Here is a 24,687-nt window from a genome sequence, read left to right as displayed (position 1 = left end):
AACAGGCGAACCAACCTCAGTGAAAATGGAAGTTTCTACTATTTTTGCCAAAAAATTTCAAGAAGTGTTTACAATCGAGGAGGCTCTTCCGAATACTTTACGTGTTGTTTTTACAAGAAATAACTACGATATTAGTGACATAGACTTTGATCCAGAGATTCTTAAACAAAAAATTTTGTGTTTAAAATCCTTTTCCGCTCCCGGATTAGACGGTTTCGCCGCAATTTTATTTAAGAAGTGTGCAAACTCGATTATCCATCCGTTAAGTTTTATAATGAAAACCTCATTTTTGTCACACACTTTACCTGATGGCTGGAAAATCTCTAGTGTTACTCCAATTTATAAAAAAGGTGACAAGTTAGATCCTGACAATTATAGACCAATTAGTCTAACATCGATTGCAGCTAAATTGATGGAATCAGTTATTCGCGAATCGGTTATGAACTTTCTCTTAAACAATAATAGAATTCCTATTTCCCAGCACGGTTTTGTACCTGGAAGATCGGTAGTTACTAATATGTTAACATGTGTTAATGACTGATCTCTTTCTTTGGACAGTAATCAACCTGTTGATATTATATATTTAGACTTTGCTAAGGCTTTTGATCGAGTTCCTCACAAGAGACTACTATTTAAGCTTGAACATAACGGTATTAGAGGAAACTTACTTGAGTGGATTAAAGGATTTTTAATAAACCGTAAATTTTGCGTACGCGTTGGTGACTCTTATTCCTCAATGTTTAGTGTATACAGTGGCGTTCCGCAGGGTTCAGTGTTGGGGCCGATTTTGTTCCTAGTGTACGTTGCTGATCTGCCAATTCACCTTAAAAGTAACATGTCGCTTTTCGTTGATGACACAAAGTTATATGCAAATCCCTTTTCTGGTTACAATCAACTACAGACCGACCTTCAAGAGGTTGCTAAGTGGGTAGACGATTGGTGCTTGCCATTAAACACATCCAAGTGTGCAGTTCTACATTTAGGTAAAAACAATCCAAGGAATCGGTATGTACTTTCAAATGTTTCTCTAAAAACTGTTTCGCAGCAAAAAGACTTGGGTGTACTTGTGACGGAAACATTATCTTGGTCTGAACATATCCAGTCGGTATGCAATAAAGCTAGAACATCAGTTTACTTATTATCTAAGACTTTCTCTAAGATATCGCCAAAAAATTTTGTTGCTCTCTTTAGTGTATATGTAAGACCTATTTTAGAGTTGGCCGGACCCGTGTGGAATGTCGACTGCCAAAGGGATTCTGATCGACTTAAATCTGTGCAAAGATGGGCAACAAGAATTTCTTATGGCCATCGTCGTCCTTCCTAGGAAGAACGGTTAACCTACTTAAATTATCCTACATTTATGGACCGACGACTTCGTGGGGATTTAATAATTGCTTATAGAGCGTTACAGGGAAAGTTTGGGATAGATCTCTCACATCTTTTCCCTTTGAGTAACGACCTTAGATTGCGGGGTCATCCATACAAATTAGCCAGACAACAGTTTCACAGTAAATGTCGTGAGAACTCTATATCCAATAGAATATTTTATACCTGGAACTCACTTCCACACGACGTCGTCGGGGCTGTATCTGTAAATTGCTTCAAAAATAAATATGACTCTTTTAGTTCTGTATCACGGGAACAATAATTTTTCGTTTCTTAAATTAAATTAATTTATAAGTCGTATGAAGTCTTAAGTTTAGGTTTCTTTTTGCATAGTTCTTTTTAGTCAAATGGAGCTATATAGGTCCTAGACCTCGGCTCCTTTTTCTTTAATAATAATAATAATAATAATAATAACATCCTGTGGGAGTTTTTTGTCAGTTCTTCTATCAGGCGCGGCCCCCTGCGAATGGGGGATGCTTTCTGGGTATTCGTAGCGCCAGTACCCAGAGAGTAGCAGGGATACTTGCCGTGGAACAAAAACTGACACCTGGCAGTAGGTATAAAATGCACACCCATGAGAATGGAGAATAATAATTTATGTTTAGGATCGCTGCCTGGGGATCGCCAGGGCACGTCTGGAGCCGGCGCTGGACGTGACAGCATGCGGGACGTCGGTGGCAGGGTGTTGAGGAGGCGGGCCCCTGTCATACAATCAGCTACAGCCCAACAACAACAACAACCACAAGCGAGCCAAACAACAGCAAGAGCTCCACCCGCTGAAGGTGCTGCGCTGGAACATCAGCCGGCGCTCACTCAAGCGGGACGACCGAGGCAGCGCATGAAATGGACTGTGTCCATTAACGAAAGCATTTTGCGCTCCTATTATAAGGTGACAAACTTCGGTCAAGAAACGATCGGCTACAGACAACAGCTGTATGCCGAATTTTGCAGGGAGTACCCAGATATTCAAGTATCGGAGCAAAGAGTATCAGATCAATACCGGGTAATCATAAGAAACAACCTTATCCCAGAGGCTAGACGCGATACGATCAAAAGCGAAGTCGAACGGGAGATTAACAACCAAGGGCTAGTTTTAGATCAAGTCCCTAATGAAATCCTTGATGAGCAGATCCCTGAGATTCCCATACCAGAAACTCAACCTGACAATACACAGCAGGAAAACAACGAGTTGCGCGATAGTCTAGCAAACGAAATGGCTCGTGCCGTACAAGAGTTTAATGGAACAAATCCACTTAGCAGACCACCGCTACCACGAATAAACTCTTGTAAGAAACTAGGTGCGCTGTTACAAATTGTGAACACTGAAGTCCTACCCAATTATGTCGTAGAAGCCCACACATTGGAATATCTGCATATGCTAATCTACTGTGCAGCAACAGCAATTGCTAATGTAATGGGCGTTAAGATCAGAACACGACGGGGTACTAATAACGGAAGGACTGGTAACAGAACTGCACCCTGGGAAAAAAGACTTCTCGGAAAAATTGAATTACTGCGTAGGGATATTGGTCAAGTTACAGAATATGTAAGAGGTGTAACAAGTAGAAAGGTCATTAAGAGAGCTGAAGAAATAATGCGGAGCACTGCAAGACACTCGAGATACGATCCAGAAAATAACACAGCCCAACAGTGTCTGGATACATTAAAACAAAAACTCTCCGTCTATTCAGGACGATTAAGAAGGTATAAAGTTAGTAACAACCGAAAATGTGACAATGCACTTTTTGAGAACTCTGAGAAGGCGTTCTACCGAAAACTCAATTCCACCGTAGAAAGTGTCGACAAGTCTTACCCAAGCCAAGAAGAAATTCATGAGTTTTGGGGAAATCAACTTTCCACACCAGCTGTTTTTAACAACAATGCTGGCTGGATAGAAGATACGACGCACAACTGTCACCACTACGCCACTGCTAACTACGAACCATTCACGACTGAAGAAGTCTCAAATGTCATCAAAGAGCTTCATAACTGGAAATCTCCTGGACCAGACGGAGTTCAGAACTTCTGGCTTAAAAAGTTTTGGAGTATTCATGAGTGCTTATCAACATTAATTAATCATGTTATTTCTAATCCGCAGGAATTACCATCATTTTTAACTCAGGGAACTACTTATTTAATACCCAAGGATCAAAATAACACCCAAGATCCATCCAAGTACCGCCCAATTACTTGTCTTCCAACTTTGTATAAATTGGTCACATCCTGTGTAACCCGGCGTATCTACCAACATTGTGCTCTAAACAATATCATAGAGCCTCAACAGAAAGGATGCGCTAAGGGTTCCATGGGTTGCAAAGAACAGCTTATCATCGACTCAGTCATTTCTAACCAGGCATTCACAAAAAAAAGGAACCTTTTTACTGCTTTTATTGACTATAAAAAGGCCTTTGATTCAGTACCGCATGAATGGCTAATAGATATATTGAAAATATACAAAGTCAATGATAACATAGTGACCTTTTTAAGGCATATAATGAGAGATTGGAAGACTAAAATTCACCTCCAAATACCTGGTGAAAACAATATCGAAACCGAAAATATCGCAATCAACCGGGGCCTATTTCAAGGAGACTCGTTGAGTCCATTGTGGTTCTGTTTAGCTTTGAACCCCCTTTCCCAGCTATTAAACTCCACTGACTCAGGTTTTAGCATTAAAAGCAATAATACTGTGGTAGCGAAGCTCAATCATTTGTTGTATATGGATGATTTGAAATTAATGGCTTCCACTCGAGAACACCTAGAAGAGATGCTAAAAACTGTAGAAACATTCTCTAATGATATTAGTATGCAGTTCGGTCTAGACAAGTGCCGTGTTTTGAATATAGTCAGAGGAAAGGTACAGCCCGGTGGATTCGATATGCAAAATGGCCAGAACATCGAGGCTATGGGCGACAACGATATGTACAAATATCTTGGAGTAAAGCAGGCGCGAAAAATTGACCATAAGCAAATGAAAACTGAGATAACTACTGAGTTTATAAGAAGGGTAAAACAGCTGCTTCGTTCACACCTTAACAGTAAAAATTTGTTTAAGGCACTAAACACCTACGCTTGTTCCGCGCTTAGCTATTCATTTGGTATTGTTAAGTGGACAAAAACGGATATAGAAAATCTTCAGCGAAAAGTACGAACACACCTCACAAAGGCACAAAAACACCACCCTAAAAGTGCAGTAGAACGAACGACATTACCCCGGTATTTAGGAGGAAGAGGACTTATGGATATAGGTGCGCAATTAGATAAACAAATTGCTAATTTAAGAACTTATTTTCAGATGCAGGCTGAGACATCTACTCTACACCGCGCAATTTGCGCAGTAGATGACACAACACCGATCAAACTGAGGGAACCAGAAATGCGCTTAAACCACCTTACTAAGGACGAAAAACTGCGCGCCTGGATGGGTAAACCTCTGCACGGGCGACATCCCAATGAGGTCAGCCAAGACTATGTCGACAATACAGCGTCGAACTATTGGTTGACATCAGGAAAGATGTTCCCTGAAACGGAGGGTTCATTACTGGCCATTCAGGATCAGGTTATACCAACCAGAAATTACCTGAAATATATCGTCAAAGACCCTCAGGTTCAAAACGACAGATGCCGATATGGATGTCAAGCCCAAGAAACCATCCAACATATTACAGGGGGCTGCCAGGCATTTGCTGCAACTGAATATAAGGAACGGCATGACGCAGTGGGAAAAATCCTTCATCAAGAGATAGCTAACAAGTTGGGACTTCTCCAAACGGACCATCTCCCATATTATCAATACGTTCCTGAGAGTATGCTTGAGGATGGCAACTACAAGCTATACTGGGACCGCAGTGTGCTCACAGACCAAACAGTGGCACATAATAGACCAGATCTCGTACTAGTTAATAAATTAACAAGACAAACAACACTAATTGATGTGGCGATACCTAACAACAATAATCTACGTAGTAAATTTACTGAAAAGATCGCCAAGTATAGAGATCTGGAAATTCAAATACGGAGACAATGGAGAATGCAAAGTACCCAGACGATACCTATTGTTATATCTACTACTGGAGTCATTCCGAAGACCCTCCTCGAAAGCATAAAAAAGCTGGGTCTCAATGAACATCTTTATAAGACCATGCAGAAAGCTGTACTACTTGCGACGGCCAGAAGTGTACGAAAATTTTTGGGAGATACACCTGCATTCCAAGTCACCTAGGGCTCGATAACACGGAAAGAGTCCCACCAGAGCTCAATCCTTTTGATACCGTAGGTATCTGGGATGAGTCAATTTTCCCCTTAGAGGGAGTGTGAGCCGTATGGCTAAATCTGGATAATAACATTAATTTTTGGTGCTACGCGCAGAACAGCGGATACGTCTGCTCTGATTGGGCATTCCAATGACCTTTGATAGTGATTGATAAATTTTAATTTTTAGTACATTTCGATATAAATAAATAAATTTGTTTATTGCAAAATAAAAACACATATTCTGTCCTTTGAAATAACACTTTTTTTAGCAAAAACTGTCTTTGTTCATATATTTTAACTTAGAGAATAAAAGTTTATTATTTTTAAACATCTGCAATTGTTTAATCAATATATCACAAACAATAGTCAAATTAGTTTGATTTTTGTGGAATTAAAATATTAAAATACAACAAAATATAGAGTAAGAAAATAATATATTAGATAAAGATTGGAAGAAATTTTGGTGGAAATCAACTTGTGTGAATCGAACACCGCTATCCTGCGCGCAGCACCAAAAATTAATGTTTATTTAAAAAAATTCCTGACGCCGTGTTAGATAACCTATTTTAATTTTACAAATTGCAAATGAAAGGTACAGTATTCTTCTATATGTAAAAAAATGTCAACTTGCTATCCGCTTTATTTTCAGTCCTGCAACATTTTGAAAAAAGGAATTTTTTTTTGCTAAAGCTGGATTGCAAAATTTATTTTGCAAAATCTATTGAACCGATAAACCGAGTTTTTCTGGGTAAAATATGAAGGTTCTACGTGTAGCAGAAATGGTTGAAAAGCTTAAAATGCGAATACTTGTTTTTTATGGTTTCTTTCGCAATTATTGCTATTTTGCAACAAGGGTGATAATGCATTTTAACAGTGATAATGAATAAAAAAAAAACAAAAATTAGGAGGTCTATGTCAAAAGACATATGTTGTTGGCTTATTAAATAGATAGATAGACCGCAACAATATCGATTACATTAACACCGAAGAAAATGTACGAGCTAAATATAAAATAAATAAATCAGGAAAAGAAAAATTGGATCGGTAATGAATGACCTTAAATTAAAGTAGCTTATAGACTTAGGCCCGGTACTCGAGACATAAAGTACCAGGCCTTAGATGAAAACAGTGTATAAAATCAAGAAGATCTTATCTGTACGGAAATCGTTTCCAAAATACCAAATTTTTGTAAAAATTAGACCAATTATTGAAAAAATATTAAACAAACAAGTCTAAACGTCAAAAAATAAGGTATTTCTAAATTGCGTCTGTATTTCCCAAACATATTGGTTATGATAGGTAAATAATCTGGAGAGCATTAGTAATTTCCGTCTATTAAAGTAACAACACAATTCTAGTGAATTTAAAAAACAAAAAGTTCCCTATTATTTATGTTATGTCTTTTATTATGTTTCCAAGCAGCCATTTCAACGTTATTAAGTTTGATAGTCAGTCTATAATTCGATACAGATTGGAATAAATGTTATTTTATATTAAAGTTGAAATAAAGATTCAAGAAAATTTATTATCTACCTATACAGAAGTAAAAACTTCAAATTGTATTTTGGTATAAAATAGTTTATTTAAAACTTCTAAAAGTCATCCACATGGATTGCAAAACGTTTTCGTTCTGAACAGAACATCTTCAGTGCCTGGAATGAAGTATTTCCACGTTAGATTAAGGCAAAAAGGTTAAAATTGTGACTGTAACAACGAAATTGTGACGTTCTGTTCAGAACGAAAACGTTTTGTAATCCATGTGGATGACTTTTAGAAGTTTTAAATAAACTATTTTATACCAAAATACAATTTGAAGTTTTTACTTCGGTATAGGTTTTTAAACTATGGTATACAGCCAACTATTGGGATTTTTCCATTGATTTTAAAATTTATTATGATTTATACAAGGGGAGCATTGTTTAAATAAGGAAAAATTGTCAAATTTTGTAAACAATTTACTTTTTTAACCGGCGTTATCGAAATGCCTCCCACTTTTTCAGGTAAATATTTTCATACATGAAATGCCTCCCAGGTACAATCGAAGTGCCTCGGGTTTGTTAAACATTTAGGCTGATATTTTGTCTACTTAATCTATGTATGAGACAATGTTGCCAATTCATAATTTAAATAGGTACTAAAAAATGTACATAAAATATGGTGACATAAATATTTCACAGTATGACAATATTTCTTTTTAGAAAAGAAACTTGTTCCGACAATCTAATAGCCAGCTTTTCTGGGTAATTAATTCCGATTCTTATCTCTTCTTAACGATTCCATGAATAGGTACTTTTACCTTAATCTTTTTGTTTGTTTATATTGTACTAAATATGTACTAATGTACTAAAAAAACCTGCAAAGCATTTGTGGAAACACAGGGATGTGAAAATACGATAATTGAATCAATATTAGATCATAACCACGAGAAGTTGTCTGCCGAAGTTTACAATAGAAAAGCCGTAAGCAATCCAATAAAAAGAGCAGCCGTGGAAGATCTCAGCGAAAAACCAATGAAGCTCATCTGTAAAGAACTTAAGAAGACAAATATAGAGACATTTTTACTATCAATGATATCAATAAGGTGAGACAAAATTTATATTATGCTAGAACCACTAATTCTTTAATTAAACTTCCCAAAAATATATCTGAATTTCATCAAGCTCTTGATTTATCTTCTATTATTACAAATAGAAATGAAAATTTTATAATTAAAAATGACAAAGATTATCATATTGTTATATTAACATGCTTTTCAAATCTTCGTTTTCTTTCGACTGTTTCCAATTGGTATGTTGACGGAACTTTTGAATACTGTCCTCGTTCTTTCACTCAATTGTTAAGTATACATGGCTTAAAAAATGGACATTATATTCCTCTTGTCGTTTGTTTACTTCAAGATAAAAAGTCGTCTTCATATTATCTCGCTTTTAAATATATCATAGAAGAATGTTTTACAATTAATTGTCCTCTATCCTCTAAAGTAACAACTTCAACTTTGAAATTTCCATTCATAATGGTATTCGTATGGCATTTCCTGAAGCAGATCTTCATGGATGTCGTTTTCATTTGGGACGGGCATGGTATAGAAAGGTTCAAGCACTGGGATTAGCACCAGAATACCAGAAAAAAGGTGTTAACTCAACCGAAATTAGGCATTTTCTTATTTATAGTTTTGGTCTTTAATTCTTATATCCCGAAGTTCTTAGCGATTTTTTTGCTATTTTGGCAGAAATTAAACCAGTCGATGAAAGAGTCACCCAATTTTGTGATTATCTTGTTGATAATTACATATCTGAAAATTCAACATTTCCTCCACATCTTTGGGCTGAGCACTCTTCATCCTTACAAAGAACCACAAACCCATGCGAAAGTGTTCATTCCAAGTATAATTCTTCTTTCTACTGCCCTCATCCCAACATTAATAATTTTATTGATATAATTTACAATTTCAAATAAGTACCTATATGCTCTGGGCTAATTAGCAAAATTCATGGAAAAGTTATTTACCAGCAATTTTATTGCTGGAATCGAATTATAAGATCCTATATATTAATAATATAGGTATGCAAAGTCCGCAGATAGTGTGCTACTTTTTTTATAAACAAAATGGCGCCGACAAATCGTATTTTTTTCAATTATTGCTCTATAACTCCGAAGATTTTAACTTTACAACAAAAACACCCAAATAAAAATTCATCGCAATTAAATTCTGCATAGAGATATGTTTTTCACGATTTGCTCCGACGAAAATTTTCCTCGGAAAATGCGGGTTTTCCTAACAAAAACTATAATTTTCAAATAAAGTTTTAGGTAGGTAATTATTAATCAATAATTAAATAACTTAGTGACATCAAAGATTTCTTGGTATAGATTGTAATTCCAGAAGCTGGTGAAAATTAAACGAATATTTTAACAACAATTCAATTGTTAATTAACAATTTACGATCGCAAAAATAACCAAAATAAACATGATACATTGATCAAACTTATAAAGATTATAAAGATGAGATGCTTGTTTAATATTTTATCGACAAAATATAAATTTTTCTTTTTTTTTGCATAATCTTTAAATTTTGAAAAAAAAATAGTTATAATACGTTGGTCTAATTAGTAAAGTACAAAGAAAGGTTATTTACTAGCAATTTTATTACTTTAATCGAATTATAAGATCCTATATATTATTAATATAGGTATGCAAAGTCCACAGATAGTGTGCTACTTTTTTTATAAACAAAATGGCGTCGATAAATCGTATTTTTTTCAATTATTGCTCTATAACTCCGAAGATTTTAACTTTACACCAAAAATACTCAAATAAAAATTCACCCCAATTTAATTCTACATAGAGGCATGTTTTTCCCGATTTGCTCCGACGAAAATTTTCCTCGGAAAACGTGGGTTTTCCCAACAAAATCTCGAATTTTCAAATAAATTTTTTGGGCCAGTAATTATTTATCAATAATTATACAGCTTAGTGAAATAAAAGCTCTCTTGGTATAGATTATAAATTCAGAAGCCGGTTAAAATGAAACGAATATTTTAGCAACAATTCAATTGTTAATTAACAATTTACAGTCGCAATAACAACCAAAATAATCATGAGACATTGATCAAACTTTGAAAGATTATAAAGGTGTGATGCCTATTTAATATTTTGTCGACAAAATATAAATTTTTCATTTTTTGCACAATCTTTAAATGTTTAAAAAAAATTGTTATAAACAAATTAACATTTCTTAGAAATTGTTTATTATATTCTAATTTTAAAAAATACTTAAAATGCGTATTTCATAGGTCTTGAAAATGAACGCTTTAAAAATTTTTTCCAACCATTTGCAAAAAGTTAGGAAACAGCAAAATAAATATACGATACCTCCATTGTTTATAATTTGTTTTAATTGTTTCAAAGCTTAAAAGTGAGTCTATGGTACAATCTAATTACTCACAAAGAATGTCAAAAATTAGTGCAATGGTTATATTTTAATCAAAGATTAAAAATACTTTTTTTTGTAATTTTTAGCGCGAAAGAAGGCTTGATACAGAGCCGGAGATAAAATGTTCACTCGAAGCGACTGACACGCTTAAACTCGCGCGAGTTGTGTGCAGGGTTGCCAGATGAAATTTCAGAATATCCCTAGACGGGAGCTTCAATTTCCCCTAGAAATCCCTAAATCGTATCAATTTGACCTAAAAAAAGAAGAAGTTGACAGATGACAGCTGTCAATTTAATTTATAACCTATTAAACACTATGTTTAATCCACTTTAATCATTGATTAGGTAATGTTTTAATGTTTACTTAGGAATATTTATGTCAGGGAACAATAAATAATGACAATAATAATAATATTTGAACAAAAAGATATTTAATAACAACAAAAAATGGCGCCAGCACAGTTTAATAAATCCCTAGATTTCAAAAAAAATCCCTCCAGAGCTCCAAAAGCTTCAAAAAATCCCTAGATTCGGGGAAAATCCCTAGACATGGTAACCCTGGTTGTGTGTGTGGGCGGGTAGCTACGGTACTGTATTATTCTACTTTCGCGCGTGTAAATTACAAAAAAATATATTTATAATCTTTAATTAAAATATAACCATTAAGCTGATAATCGATATTGTTTTATAAATAATTAGCTTGTACTTTAAACTCACTTCTACGCTTTGAAAGAATTAAAAAAAATTATTAACACCGTAGTAATCGTATGTTTACTTTGCTGTTTCATAACTTTTTTGCAAATGGTTGCAAAAAAGTTTTAAAGCATTCATTTTCAAGATATTTGAAATGTGCATTTTAGCTATTTTTTAAAATTATAATATAATAAAAACTTTCTGAGAAACGTTAATTTGTTTATAACTATATTTTTTAAACATTTAAAGATCATGCAAAAAAATAAAAAATATATATTTTGTCAACAAAATGTTAAATAGGCATCTCATCTTTATAAGATTTCAAAGTTTGATCAGAGTATCATAATTATTTTGGTTATTATTGCGACCGTAAATTATTAATTAACAATTGAATTGTTGCTAAAATATTCGTTTAATTTTCACCAGCTTCTGGAACTATAATCTAAACCAAGAAGGCTTTTAAGTCACCAAATTATTTAATTATTGGTAAATAATTACTCATCTAAAACTTTATTTGAAAATTAAAGATTTTGTTGGGAAAACCCGCATTTTCCGAGGAAAATTTTCGTCAGAGCAGATCGGGAAAAACACGTCTCTATGCAGAATTTAATCACGGTGAATTTTTATTTGAGTGTTTTTGTTGTAAAGTTAAAATCTTCGGAGTTCTAGAGCAATAATTGAAAAAAACACGATCTTCGGGCGCCATTTTGTTTATAAAAAAAGTAGCACACTATCTGAGGACTTTGCATACCTATATTATTAATATATAGGATTTTATAATTTGATTCCAGCAATAAAATTGCTGGTAAATAACTTTTCCCAAAAATGGCCTATTCTCCGATAATCAGCCCAGACTAATATTAAAATGAATTCTGTTTCGACACCAAAAAAAAAATGTTGCCGAAAGTAAAGCAAAAATAAATTTTCTAAATGAAAAAATTTTAGAATTAAGAGAATGTAAAATAAATAGATTAGAATTTGTCAAAATAGTATCATATAAATTTAGGAAAAATATTTTGTAATTTTATATTTCTATACACATTCTGTAATATTTTCCAAATAAGTTTTTTGTGATGTTATTTTTAATAAATCTATAAAATATGTACTTATTATGTTTTTGTATTTTCTGTTATAGTTATTAAGGTACCAAAGATATTATAAGGATAATAACGCTTGCGGTCAATGGTGTATATACCGAGGGTCTTTGGTCCGAGGGATATACGTTGACCGAAAGCGTTATTATCTATAATCATAGGCGTAACCAGGGGGGGGATTTGGGGGTTATAACCCCCCCCCATTGGGATGCACTTTGAGCTCTATACGCTTAACACCGTAGCCCTCAGAGACCATCCAGTAGTTGTAACCCCCCCCTTTCAGGTAGTTGTAACCCCCCCCTTAGGATCATCCTGGTTACGCCTATGTCTATAATACCCGCGGTGCTTTCAACGTTTAATGCCCGACTAAATTATTTTTTATATGCAAAAAATTTGAGTGAATTTTGAATTAATTAGTTTTAAAATAAGTACATTTACCAGCAATAGTCGTAACGTAATTGTGGTAACCATAGTTTTACTTAAGTTGTTATTAGTCAACTTGACAGTATTTAACTAGCCATTTAAATTTAATGCCCTAGGACGTTAGGGCGTTGTTTTTAAAAATAACGCCCTAGGGCATTATATCATACGTAACTGACTTCGAAATCATGTCATTATTTGTCAAATAATATACCAGTCGGACATTAAATTATTAATGTCCGACTGGTTTATTATTTGACAAATAATGGCATTATTGCGAAGTCTATTAAATACGATATAACGCCCAAGGGCGTGTTATTGAAAAATAACGCCCTAGGGCCTATTAAATTTAAATAACGAGTTAAATACTGTCAAGTTGACAAATAAAAAGAAATTAATATAGAATTTTTGCTCTCGTGACACTTTGACATAATTTCACTCGCCTTCGGCTCGTGAAATTAAAACTGTCAAAGTGTCACTCGGGAAAAATTCAATAATTTCAGAGCTCTTGTGCAATTACTACTGATAATTTTTATCGAGTAAAATAAAACATTTTGTAGTGCTCATTTATAATAAAAATAATAATGTTTTGCAAATATGATCTTTAAGCTATATTTATAATTATTTAAATAAATTAAAGGTCAAATTTAATTTAGTAAGTATTAAATGAAATCTTTTTCCTTCAACTTTGCAGAAAAAAATCGTAAAAATCTTAGAGTAGGGAGAATTTTACACTTGTGAAATTCTCCCTACTCTAAGGTAAAAACCAGTAAATTGAGTGCCAAAACGACTCATTTTTAATTTTTTTAAACAATGATCCCGTTATTTAATGAACCACGTACTTTCTTGAAATTATCTTTTGTTTTCACCTAAAATTTGAAAATTTGTTCCAACCTGTACCGAGTTACATTTTGATTTTATTTTATTTAATCAGACTAAACAGCTGGTTCAACGGAAGTTTGATAATAATCTGCCGGTATAATTTCAGTACATTTGCACTTAAAACAGTGGATAGAGAAGAAGAAATTGAAACGTCAGTCACTACCAAAATAAACAGTACAGTTTTTACTTTTAAAACAAAGATAAAAAGAAGAAAAGATAAAAATATTTTTTAAATTGACTTTGTTTACATTTCGGTACATATACAGACATTACATACATACACATACATGCACTCAACTTATCAGACATTACATAATTATACATTTACGAATTATTTAATACTTACAAAGGTCCATAATGTAAAAAAACAGTATTTATATTTATCCATGTATTCGATTTGTTCTCCAAAGTACACTTTCCCTTTCAAATGTTCCCCTAGTTTAAGGAAATGTGAAAATGAGAAAACATTTAGGGATAAAACTGCCACAAATAACACGATAGGTGTATAGTTTTCCTTATAATATGTTTTTTTACCTTCTGAGAATGTATCGGAGTCCTTCGTGGCTGTCATTTTTCTATTTGGTCACTCTTAGAACTTTGAACAATAAATACTAAATAGTAAATAGTGACCCCAGGTCAAAATCTATTCGCACGGGTCTGTTATGATTTTGCAGGCTGTCAGTGGTGTCGTTTTAAACTGTTCTGTTGTGATACAATAATAATTATTCTTGATCGTGCGTACTGAATATCTCTATATATACAAATATACATTAGCAGATAAGTATACGGGGTAATTTACTTTCTTCAAGTCTTCTAATGAACTTATCATACAAGGGTAGATAAAAAAGAATTTTATGTTCTAATCTAAATTCCAAATTAAATTTATCATCTTAATCTAAAGATTTAACTGAATATTTTCTTCCTCCTCTTCTTTTTGTATAGATTCTGTCTATTTTTTCAATGTGCCTCCAGTAAGATATTATTCCATCCTTTTCGTGGTCGTCCCACTGATCGTCTTCCTATTGGGGAACCGTCTCTCCCCGTCCTTAGGTACTACTCTATTTGTTGTCATTTGGCTTATCTGATCAGTTTATTCTACTCTTCTGTCTCTTACCCAGTTATTAATGTTGTACAATTCTACATCTTGCATCTCCGTCGTATATCTGTACTTCTAGCTTCGTCCAATAGTGTAATACCTTCGATTTTTCTTTCATCTTTCAGGGTTTTCATCATTGCTGTTTCTAGCATTAACTATTATAAATGTTAACTATTGATACGGAACAAACGATGAATACAGAGCGTTATCGAGAGAAATCAGAAAACAGTGCCGCAAAGATAAAGCTGATTACATCTCTCAAATATGCAGAGAGATAGAGGAACATGGCTCTCGAAATTAACCGAGGGACTTATTCCAGAAGATCAAACTCCTTACCAGAGAATTTAAACCTCAAACGTGGTCCGTAATAGATAAGGAAGGTAATTTAAAGACCGATACTGATGAAATATTGGAAACATGGCGAACTACTGTGGCGAACTATATAAAAATAACGAGGTATCAGCAGAAAATCAGTGGCCTTCTGACTACCCTAGAGAACCTACTGTCTTACTCGCTGAAGTCAAAGACGCAATTATTAAATCACTAAAGAGAAATAAATCCCCAGGCACTGATTCAATACCATGTGAAATACTGCAGTTACTAGGTGACAAAGGATTACATATCATCCATTCTATCTGTGTCGCTGTTTGGAATTCAGGAAAATGGCCATCTGATTGGTGTACCTCAATTTATATCTCACTACACAAAAAAGGAACTACTACTAGATGTGAAAACTACCGCACACCGCACACTGTCACTAATAACACATGCTAGTAAAATCTTGTTGCTTATCATCAAAAACAGATTAAAAACCTATCTACATTACCAAATACCTAAGAAACAAGCGGGGTTTGTAAAGGGTAAAGGTACAAGGGAACAAATCCTGAACCTGAGAACTCATTGAAAAGTCTAGAGTCTAGAGAATTTCAAGTACCTATGATTATATGCTTCGTTGACTACCAAAAGCCATTTGCTTGTGTAAGCTGGATAAATAAGCACCTGGTGACACTTATTAAAAATCTGTACCAGTCTAATATAACGACAGTACAACTAGATCAGAAGTTCTCAAAACCAATTCAAGACCGAGAGAGGTGTTAGACAAGGATGCGTGTTGTCACCTGACTTATTTAACATTTATGGTGAACATGTCATGAGGATGGTTTTAGAAGGATGGGCCGGTGGAGTAACAGTAGCTGGTAGGAAAATCTCCAATTTAAGATTTGCTGATGGCACTACACTTATAGCAGCAAATGAGCAAGAAATGTTTGATCCTCTGCGAAGAGTTGAGTACGAAAGCAATAAAGTTGGTCTGAAAATCAATAAAGCTAAGAGAAAAATAATGGTGGTCGGCAGATTCGACCCTATTCAACTGACTAACATGTTACAAGAATACCAGATAGTAAACACCTTTATCTATCTCGGGTCTAGTATAACTAACGATGGTAACTGTGAAGCAGAAGTTCGGAGACGTATTGGTATGGCAAAAAATGCGATGAGTCGCTTAACCAAAGTTGGGAAAGACAGATCTATCTCTCAAAATATCAAGATAAGACTGGTGAATGCCCTTGTATTCTCAATATTTCTATACGGAGCAGAGACTTGGACTCTTCGCGCATGCGAGCGCCAAAAAATTGATGCCTTTGAGATGTGGTGCTGGAGAAGAATGCTGCGCATACCTTGGAAAGCTCATAGGACAAACGTTTCCACTCTAAACCAACTCAATATTAAAAAAAGGCTGTCCACAATATGTCTGCAACGAATTCTGCAATTCTTTGGTCACGTGGTTCGCAGAGGTGACGATAGTTTGGAGAGATTAATTGTTTCTGGAAACGTTCCGGGGAGAAGATCAAGAGGACTATCACCAACTAGATGGTCTGACCAAATAAAGCATTCAGCTGGAAACTCATTCTGCGAAGCTCTTAGAGCAGCTGAAGATAGAGACCAATGGAGAAACATTGTTAGGAATATTGGAAGAAATCACGATCCTCAGTAATGGGGAAACGACAAGAGAGAGAGAGAGAGAGATGTTAACTATTCTATATGTATAATAATACTATATATGTTACCGGTCAAACCCGATTTCATGACAAACTAGTTTGGCCTAGGCCAAACTAGTTTGTCCTAAATGCGATAGGATAAACTAGTTTGGCCTAGGCCAAACCAGTTTATCCTGATATTAATAAGGACACTTCAGGATAAACTAGTAAGGCCTTTATAATATACCTACAAAACCAAAATAAATAGATAAACTAAATAAAATACTCTGTAATTGGAAAATATAATTTTTATTAAAAGTTAATGACTCATCGTTAAAATTAATGGAAATTGGTAATACAATCATATTATAAAAAATAATTAGTGTTTTTTATAAGAGCAATAATTATGCCCCAATTAGAAAAATTATTTATTTTTCCATAGAGTGTTTTGGTGACACTTAGAATTGCGGATTATCATTGCCTTCTTGCTCTTGCATCTGTTTGTGGAACAGTTTTTGTTTCAGTTACATTTGACGAAATCTTGTCCTGATCCAACTGAACCTCTCGTAGCTGAAACAGTTAACGATATTTCAGAGCCTTAGTTTATATCTACTACCTCTAAAAAGTTTGATGGCAAAAATCGAATTTTGATCTGAAAAATTTTAAAATTCTTTTAGAGACATTAATACCCCAAAAAGCTAGATATATCTCTAAAATATTTTAGGTTTATCTCTAAAATATCGTTAAGGGTTGCAGGTACGAGAGATTCAGTTGTATGGGACAAGGTTTTGTCCAATGCAGCTGGAACAAAAACTCTTGCACAAACAGATGCAAGTGCAAAAAGTCAATGATACTCAGTAATTTTAAGTGTCACCAAAACACTACATGGAAAAATAAATAATAATTTTTATACTTACTTACTTACTTAATCCAGAACTCGTCTACCTTTCGGTGTGAGTTATTACGGAGTTAGGTTCTCCGTCGTTTTCTTCCACATTTCCTTCCATTTCCTTCTATCCATGGCCAATGCTTTTGTTTCCTCCCATTTTATTCTTCTTTTGTCGGCCGCTTCCCTCACTTCTTCTGTCCACGTCTTTCTTGGTCTTCCTCTCTTCTTCCTTCCCATATCTCTCGCTTCATATATTTGTTTTACTATTTTCTCTTCTCTTCTTCTCAGTACATGTCCGAGCTCTAAGTTGTCCTTGTTCGATTGTTGTTGTAACTGGGTGTATTTTCAGATTTTCTCTAAAGGTTTGATTTCTAATTTTATCTTTCCTTGTTTTCCCCTCTATTGTTCTCAAAAATCTCATTTCTGTGCTTATTAGTCTATTCTTTTGCCTTTTTGTTAATGCCCAAGATTCACAGGCATAGGTTAGAGTGGGTTTTACAATCTTTTTTACTATTTCCGTTTTTATATTCTTAGCTATTTCTTTCTTTTTTAAAAGTTACTCTTGATAATATTGTATAGATTACCAGTCTTTGCAATTCTTTTATTTATCTCATCTTCTAATTTTCCATCCCGGCTTATGATTACCTCCAAATACTTATATCTGTCTACCTGTTCAAGTTGCTTGCCATCTACATACTTCTATTTCATGTTTTCCTTTTTGTCTTCGAATTATCATTGTTTTTTATTTTTCTTGGTTTATTTTCATGTTTCTGATTTTTAGCTCTTCATACAATATGTTTATATTTTCTTGTAATTGTTTTTCTGACTCCGCAATGATCACCAGGTCGTCTGCGTAGCATAGTTCTGTTATTTGTATCATTCTCAACTTCCAATATCCTACATTATATTTTCTCCATTTGCATTTGCATTCTTTTATTACGTCATCTAGTACTATGTTTACTGGGCTAAGGACACAACCCTGTTTTAATCCAATGTTGCTGTCGAATACTTTTGATCTTTCATTTCTTGTCTTTACATAGCGTTTCGTTTTTTCGTATAAACTCTGGATGCATCCTATTAGATCTTGTTCAATTTTTCTCCTCTCTAGTTCTAGTTCTTTCCAAATATCTTCTCTTTTAATTCTGTCGAAAGCTTTTTCCATATCTATGAAACATACATGTATTTCTTTTTCTGTTTTAAGAGCTTTTTCTATTATTTGTCTTATTATGAAAATCTGATCGTTCGTCCCTCTTTCTTTTCTGAAACCACTCTGGCTCTCCTTAAAGGTGTTTTCTAATTTTTCTCTTAGCCTGTTTTCTAGTATACTAGCATAAAGTTTTCCTACTGTGCTTCCAAGTGTTATTCCTCTATTGTTTGAGCATTCTTTGCTATCTCCTTTTTTATACAATGGTGTTATAATGCCTATCTGCCAGTCTAGTGGTACTTTCTTTTCATTTTTAGCTTGGTTCATGATGTTTAGTAATTCTTGTTGTCTTTCTGCAGTTATATCGTCATGTCCCGGTGCTTTTCCCATCTTGATTTTGTTGATTGCATTAAATTTGTTAATTCTTTTTGTGTTATATTTCCTATCTGTTCCTGTTGCTCTTGTGGAGTGTGTTGATTTTTTTTTGTTCTATCTTATCTCCTTCTACTTGTTCCACTTCCAAGAGTTCTTCAAAGTATTCTCTCCACCTCTCCATAATCTCATTCTCTTCTGTAAGTATGATTCCATTCTTATCCTTCACGTTTTTCAATGTATTTGGTTTTGGTTTTTTCATGCTCTTAAGTGTGTTATAGAACAATTTCTGGTTTTCACCGAATGCTTCTGTTAATTTATTTCCAAATTCTACCCACGTTCTGTCTTTGTTATTTTTAACCATCTGTTTAACTTCTGTTCTGTTTTCTTTGTACTTGTCATAGCTTTCTTGCTTTCTGTCTGTTAGGTATTTTTTCCACAGTTGTTTCTTTTCTTGTACTATTTTTTCTCCACAGTATTTTGTCCACAATTTTTTTAATTGAGGTAAAATTATTGCTTTTATAAAAAACACTGATTATTTTTTATAATATATGATTGTTTGTATTACCAATTGGTCATTAGTTTTAACGACGAATCATTTTCGTTTTAATAAAAATGATTATATTCCAATTACAAAATATGTTATTTAGTTTATCTGTTCATTTTGGCTTTGCAGGTACACTATATAATAAGATTTATACTAGTACTAGTAGTGGATCCTGCAGTGTCCGTATTAATATCAGTATATAATAAAAAAATTTTAATTAAATTAATAATTAATAATTCAAAAAAATTTTTTGGACACCCTGTATAAATAATGATCTTAATGTTTATATTACTGCATAGAGTAGAGAATTGAATACCCTTTCATATGAGCTAGCACACGGCCCCTATTCTCATTTAAAAAAATAATCGATTACGTTATCACGCCCAGATGGATGACGTCACTAGTACGATATATATGTCAAAAAATCATAATTAAAAAATCGAATAACTTTTGTATTTTACATTTTTTTTCTAATTCTGTAAATAAAGCAGTTTACAAGGGGGTCAAAATATAGTGAATAACCCTGTACATTCATTGGGGCCGACCGACCGGCTCTGTCCCGCCATATAGCTGACCGACTATAATAACTTTTATTTATATTCAACTAGCTGACCCGGTGAACTTCGTTGCACCTTAGATAGTGTGTCATAATTAGATAATCTGTCATAATTTTGATTATAGATCAGTTGCTTGAACGTAATGGCTAAAAATCAATTACTCAAAATCAACTGCTCGAAAATGAATTTCTAGACATGAAAATTGATCGAAATGCAATTTCCTCGAATAAAAAAGAAAATTATATGTCCAAATATTTTATGCAAAATTTGTAAGTATGGTCGAATGAAATCCGATAGTTTTAAGGCATTCCAGAAGCCGCTACAGATAAAATGTTTTAACAACTTATTAATCATTCAGAATTAGTCGACACTTATTAAAAGTTAAAATAATTAAGACAATAACTGGACGATAACGATTTAATGAGTGGAAAACAATTAAAAATTATTTTGCATATCATATTTGAGAGAGTATTTGGTTGAAAAATCTCATTTTTGCTGGCCAAAAATATATTAATTTGTCTGGACTAAATTACAGATCTGTTTATCTTAAAAGGGATATGATACTATCAACATTCACACAGTGTTGCCAAACTGGATTTTGTTATTTTGAGTCTAAATTTTCCCAGCGATCTCCGAGGGTACAATACATAAGAAAGATACATAATATGACAAATTATATGATATTCCACGTATACAGTACGTAAATCGTTCAGCTGGACATAGGGAACATACAATATATAGATTTAGATACATAAATACATACATTGTATTATATTGAGATAACTGAGGCAACTGAGTTTTCTCTATGACAATATGGTTGTTAGCATTAAGGGGCATTAACCTCAAAATTTACAAATCATTTCGACTGACACAAATAAACGTCAAAATATGAGAATGTAGTAGGTAGCTAAATATTTTTGGCCTAAGAGAATGGAAAAACTGTTTAGGTTTTAAAGTAAAATAAATTTTATTATTTTAATTCATACCTTAAACTTTAACTACACGCGCTGGCGTATTTTTGTACGCGACATATAAGAATTCTACTACAAATGAATTTAAAAATTTAATTTTTGTCTTTGTTTATTTATCTAACCTATCACTGGAATGTGCTTTACACTGGATTTAGTTTCGTTATAATCGGCATTCTAGGAAGATCGTAATTTACAATTTATTATTTGTTGTTTCCGGTGGTGGATAACATACGCCACAATTATAGTAATACAATTAGTAATATAAGTACATATTTCAAATGTTTTTTAGTCATTATGGCACAAATATATTTTTCTTTATAAACAATACTTCTTCTCAGGTAAAAAATATCGTTTCAAAAAAATATTATTAGCAATTTTATTTATCATGGAATCAGATTCCAGTTATATATCCCAATTTGCTTACTGAGAAGGAACTCCAAGTATCCGCTGACGACGAGTAAGGTTTATAACAAACAAATAAGTGTAATTTTTCAAAAAAAAAACAAATCCGCTGTTTTTAAGTATATTTTCTTGTGGCGTATAAAGAACGCCACGCGTGTAGTTATGTTATATTTTGATGTGCGGGTAGTTAAAGGTTAAAATTCTAAATATTAATTAATTATCACAATAACAAAAAATATTATCAATCATTTAATACATACAGTAGGAAAAATGAAAGAATACCCATGAATGAACATATAAAACACGCTGTATTTTCCTGTCACCGTGTCACACAAAAAATTGGCCAGCACAAGTACATGTAATAATTATTGTTACATGTACTTGCACTGGACAATTTTCTTTGTGATACGGTGACAGGAAAATACAGCGTGTTTTATATGTTCGTTCATGAGTATTCTTTCATTTTTCCGACTGTACATGCAATAGTGTACATGATATTTTTCGTTAGTTCATCTACTAAACATAAATAAACTGGATGGTTTGCCCACGCGAAAGCAAGATTTTTTAAAAATTCGTAAAATTAAAAAATTCATATTTTATCCAATTTGAGTCCAAAAGCTAATCTGTTGCAGTTTTCTTTTATGAAATTTCCCATTGGTTCTTCTTCTGTGCTCAGAATTTTGCCACGGCTTACGGTTCGCTATTTCAGAAACGGACTGCGCTAGAGAAGAAAAAATAGCAGCGTTTTGTTCGGAATTCAGCAGGGAATCTACCTGCCAAATTTCATGAAAATCGGTCAATTCGTTTCGGAGGAGTATGGCAACAAACTAACAAAGTGTAACTAACATAACTCGACTTTCTTTTATATATATAGATGTAAAATATTTAAATGGCTATTAAAAAATAACGGTTGAAGATAAAAAAGTGAAAATTTAGGATTGTATGTATCTTTTGCTTCTACATCATACAAAATTAAGAAAAAACGGTTTGTCAAAAAATTAAAAAAATATATCAGGGGGGGCAAGCCCCTTTATGACGTACGGGCATGAATTCAGAGTTATGCCTATTCCCAGTCCGGTAGAATACACTTGTAAAATTTCATAACAATCTGATGAGCCGTTCTCGAGTTATTATCAGTGTAACTAACATAACTCGACTTTCTTTTATATATATAGAAGTAAAATATTTAAATGGCTATTAAAAAATAACGGTTGAAGATAAAAAAGTGAAAATTTAGGATTGTATGTATCTTTTGCTTCTACATCATACAAAATTAAGAAAAAACGGTTTGTCAAAAAATTAAAAAAATATATCAGGGGGGGCAAGCCCCTTTATGACGTACGGGCATGAATTCAGAGTTATGCCTATTCCCAGTCCGGTAGAATACACTTGTAAAATTTCATAACAATCTGATGAGCCGTTCTCGAGTTATTATCAGTGTAACTAACATAACTCGACTTTCTTTTATATATATAGATTTAGAATGTGTGTCCTGATTTTCAGCCTTAGTAAATGGATGTAATTATTGTCCTTTTCATGAGCATTTTTCAGTGCGTAACAAATGATAGGAAAAAGGGTAAGTCCGTGATAATACACATTTATGACATTTATTCTAACATGACATTTTAGTTAAATCTGACAGTTGTCACATTTTATTTTCAATTTGGAATAAAAACAAATCAAATGTGTTTCTTGCATTTATAAAATGGTAATTTCTTTGATTTCTATAGTCTTATAAATTATACAGATTATATTTGTAATATTATTATCTAATTAAAAATTTTTTTTTTATTATGGCGCCATCTATCGACAACTAGAATAACTAGAATAAATGTTGTAAATGTCTGTAATCACGGACGTGCCTTTTTTTCTGTCACGTACAATTTAATGTGTTAGAAAGAAATCGAAAAACTGTGACGCACTGAAAGATGATCATGAGAAAAAGAATACCTCCGCAGGTAAGCAACTTTGATAAGCTGTCAGTACCACCTGTTCTACGTTTCGCTTGACTGACCGCAGTATATTTCTCTACACAATCACGGTAATCAACTGTGAAAAAACTAGCTTTAGTAAATTCAGAGAGATTTTTCGGCGCTGCCTCTCCGTCTAAAAAGGAATATGAAACAAAATCAGCCCAGCCCTTCAATTTTCCACAGAATACTGTGATATCCAAGGGAGCAAGTCGATTCTAAAAAAATTAAAATAAGTGACCAATACATCATGAAATATTATTCTATCAGCCCTTATATTATTGGTGTATCCCTCGTATATGGATTCCCTATGGTAATTACTTTAATCTTAAGTTGGCGCTTAGTTTAGCCTACATAGTAAAATTGTTTGACCTTTTTAGTACATTGGATAGCATAGTGCACTTGAACAAACGAGTGCATATGTCCTTAATTTGTGCTAATTATTATATTTTAAAAATTTTGTTGATAGTCACGAACTATGCGAAAAAAATACGATATTCAAAAATAGTTTATTAAACAAGTGTGGATTAACATAAAAAGTGTTTGGAGCGGAACGTGGTGATAAGATTCTTTAAGTTTTTGCTCACTTGCATAAAACTAACGTAATTTTAGCTTTCAAAAAAGTACTGTTACTGCCAATTGTACCAGTGACCAGGGGGTGACGAAATATTATCAAATATTAATGATTTTAAAATTCAATAAGTACGTAAAACATATTAAATTGTGCGCAACAGCATGCTTATGATTGAAAAAAAATTGAGGGTGGTGTTGTTACCCTCGGAATATCAAACTCTCACTATTTTATGTGTTTTTTTTTTGTGTTATATGTTTGTACGTGTTTCGTAGTTTTGGTTGTATAAACGTAGGTTGTGTAAACATGGATTATATGTTTGTGTATTGTGTGTTGCATAGGTATTGGGTATAATGTAGCCGATGTTTCGAACTTCCTATTACTCCCCTATTGTTGTTGGTATGTTCTTCTGATTGTTATTGACTGTTATTGACTTCTATTGAAAGACTTCCCAACTCTGGAACCGTTGATTTTATAACAATTATGTATAGGACCTTTTTTGTTTTAAATTTTATGTAGAATATTTTTGT

The 24,687-nt window shown here is 33.3% G+C and overlaps 1 protein-coding gene across 1 annotated transcript in view; it reads right to left on the bottom strand.

Moving 5' to 3' along the window:
• LOC114326998 (androgen-dependent TFPI-regulating protein) overlaps positions 1-14,384 on the bottom strand; it is a 44,758-nt gene extending 30,374 nt beyond the window's left edge. The window contains exon 1 of the mRNA XM_028275492.2: positions 14,009-14,384. Within this exon, the coding sequence (XP_028131293.1) occupies positions 14,009-14,233 (225 nt within the window). The 5' untranslated portion in view covers positions 14,234-14,384. The remainder of the gene's footprint in view (positions 1-14,008) is intronic.
• Between the last annotated feature and the right edge of the window lie 10,303 nt (positions 14,385-24,687).

The sequence above is a fragment of the Diabrotica virgifera genome, chromosome 6, assembly GCF_917563875.1.
Source record: "Diabrotica virgifera virgifera chromosome 6, PGI_DIABVI_V3a".
NCBI classification, from domain to species: domain Eukaryota; kingdom Metazoa; phylum Arthropoda; class Insecta; order Coleoptera; family Chrysomelidae; genus Diabrotica; species Diabrotica virgifera.
Note: the sequence above shows the minus strand (reverse complement) of the source record. Positions and strands in the feature narration are given on the sequence as shown.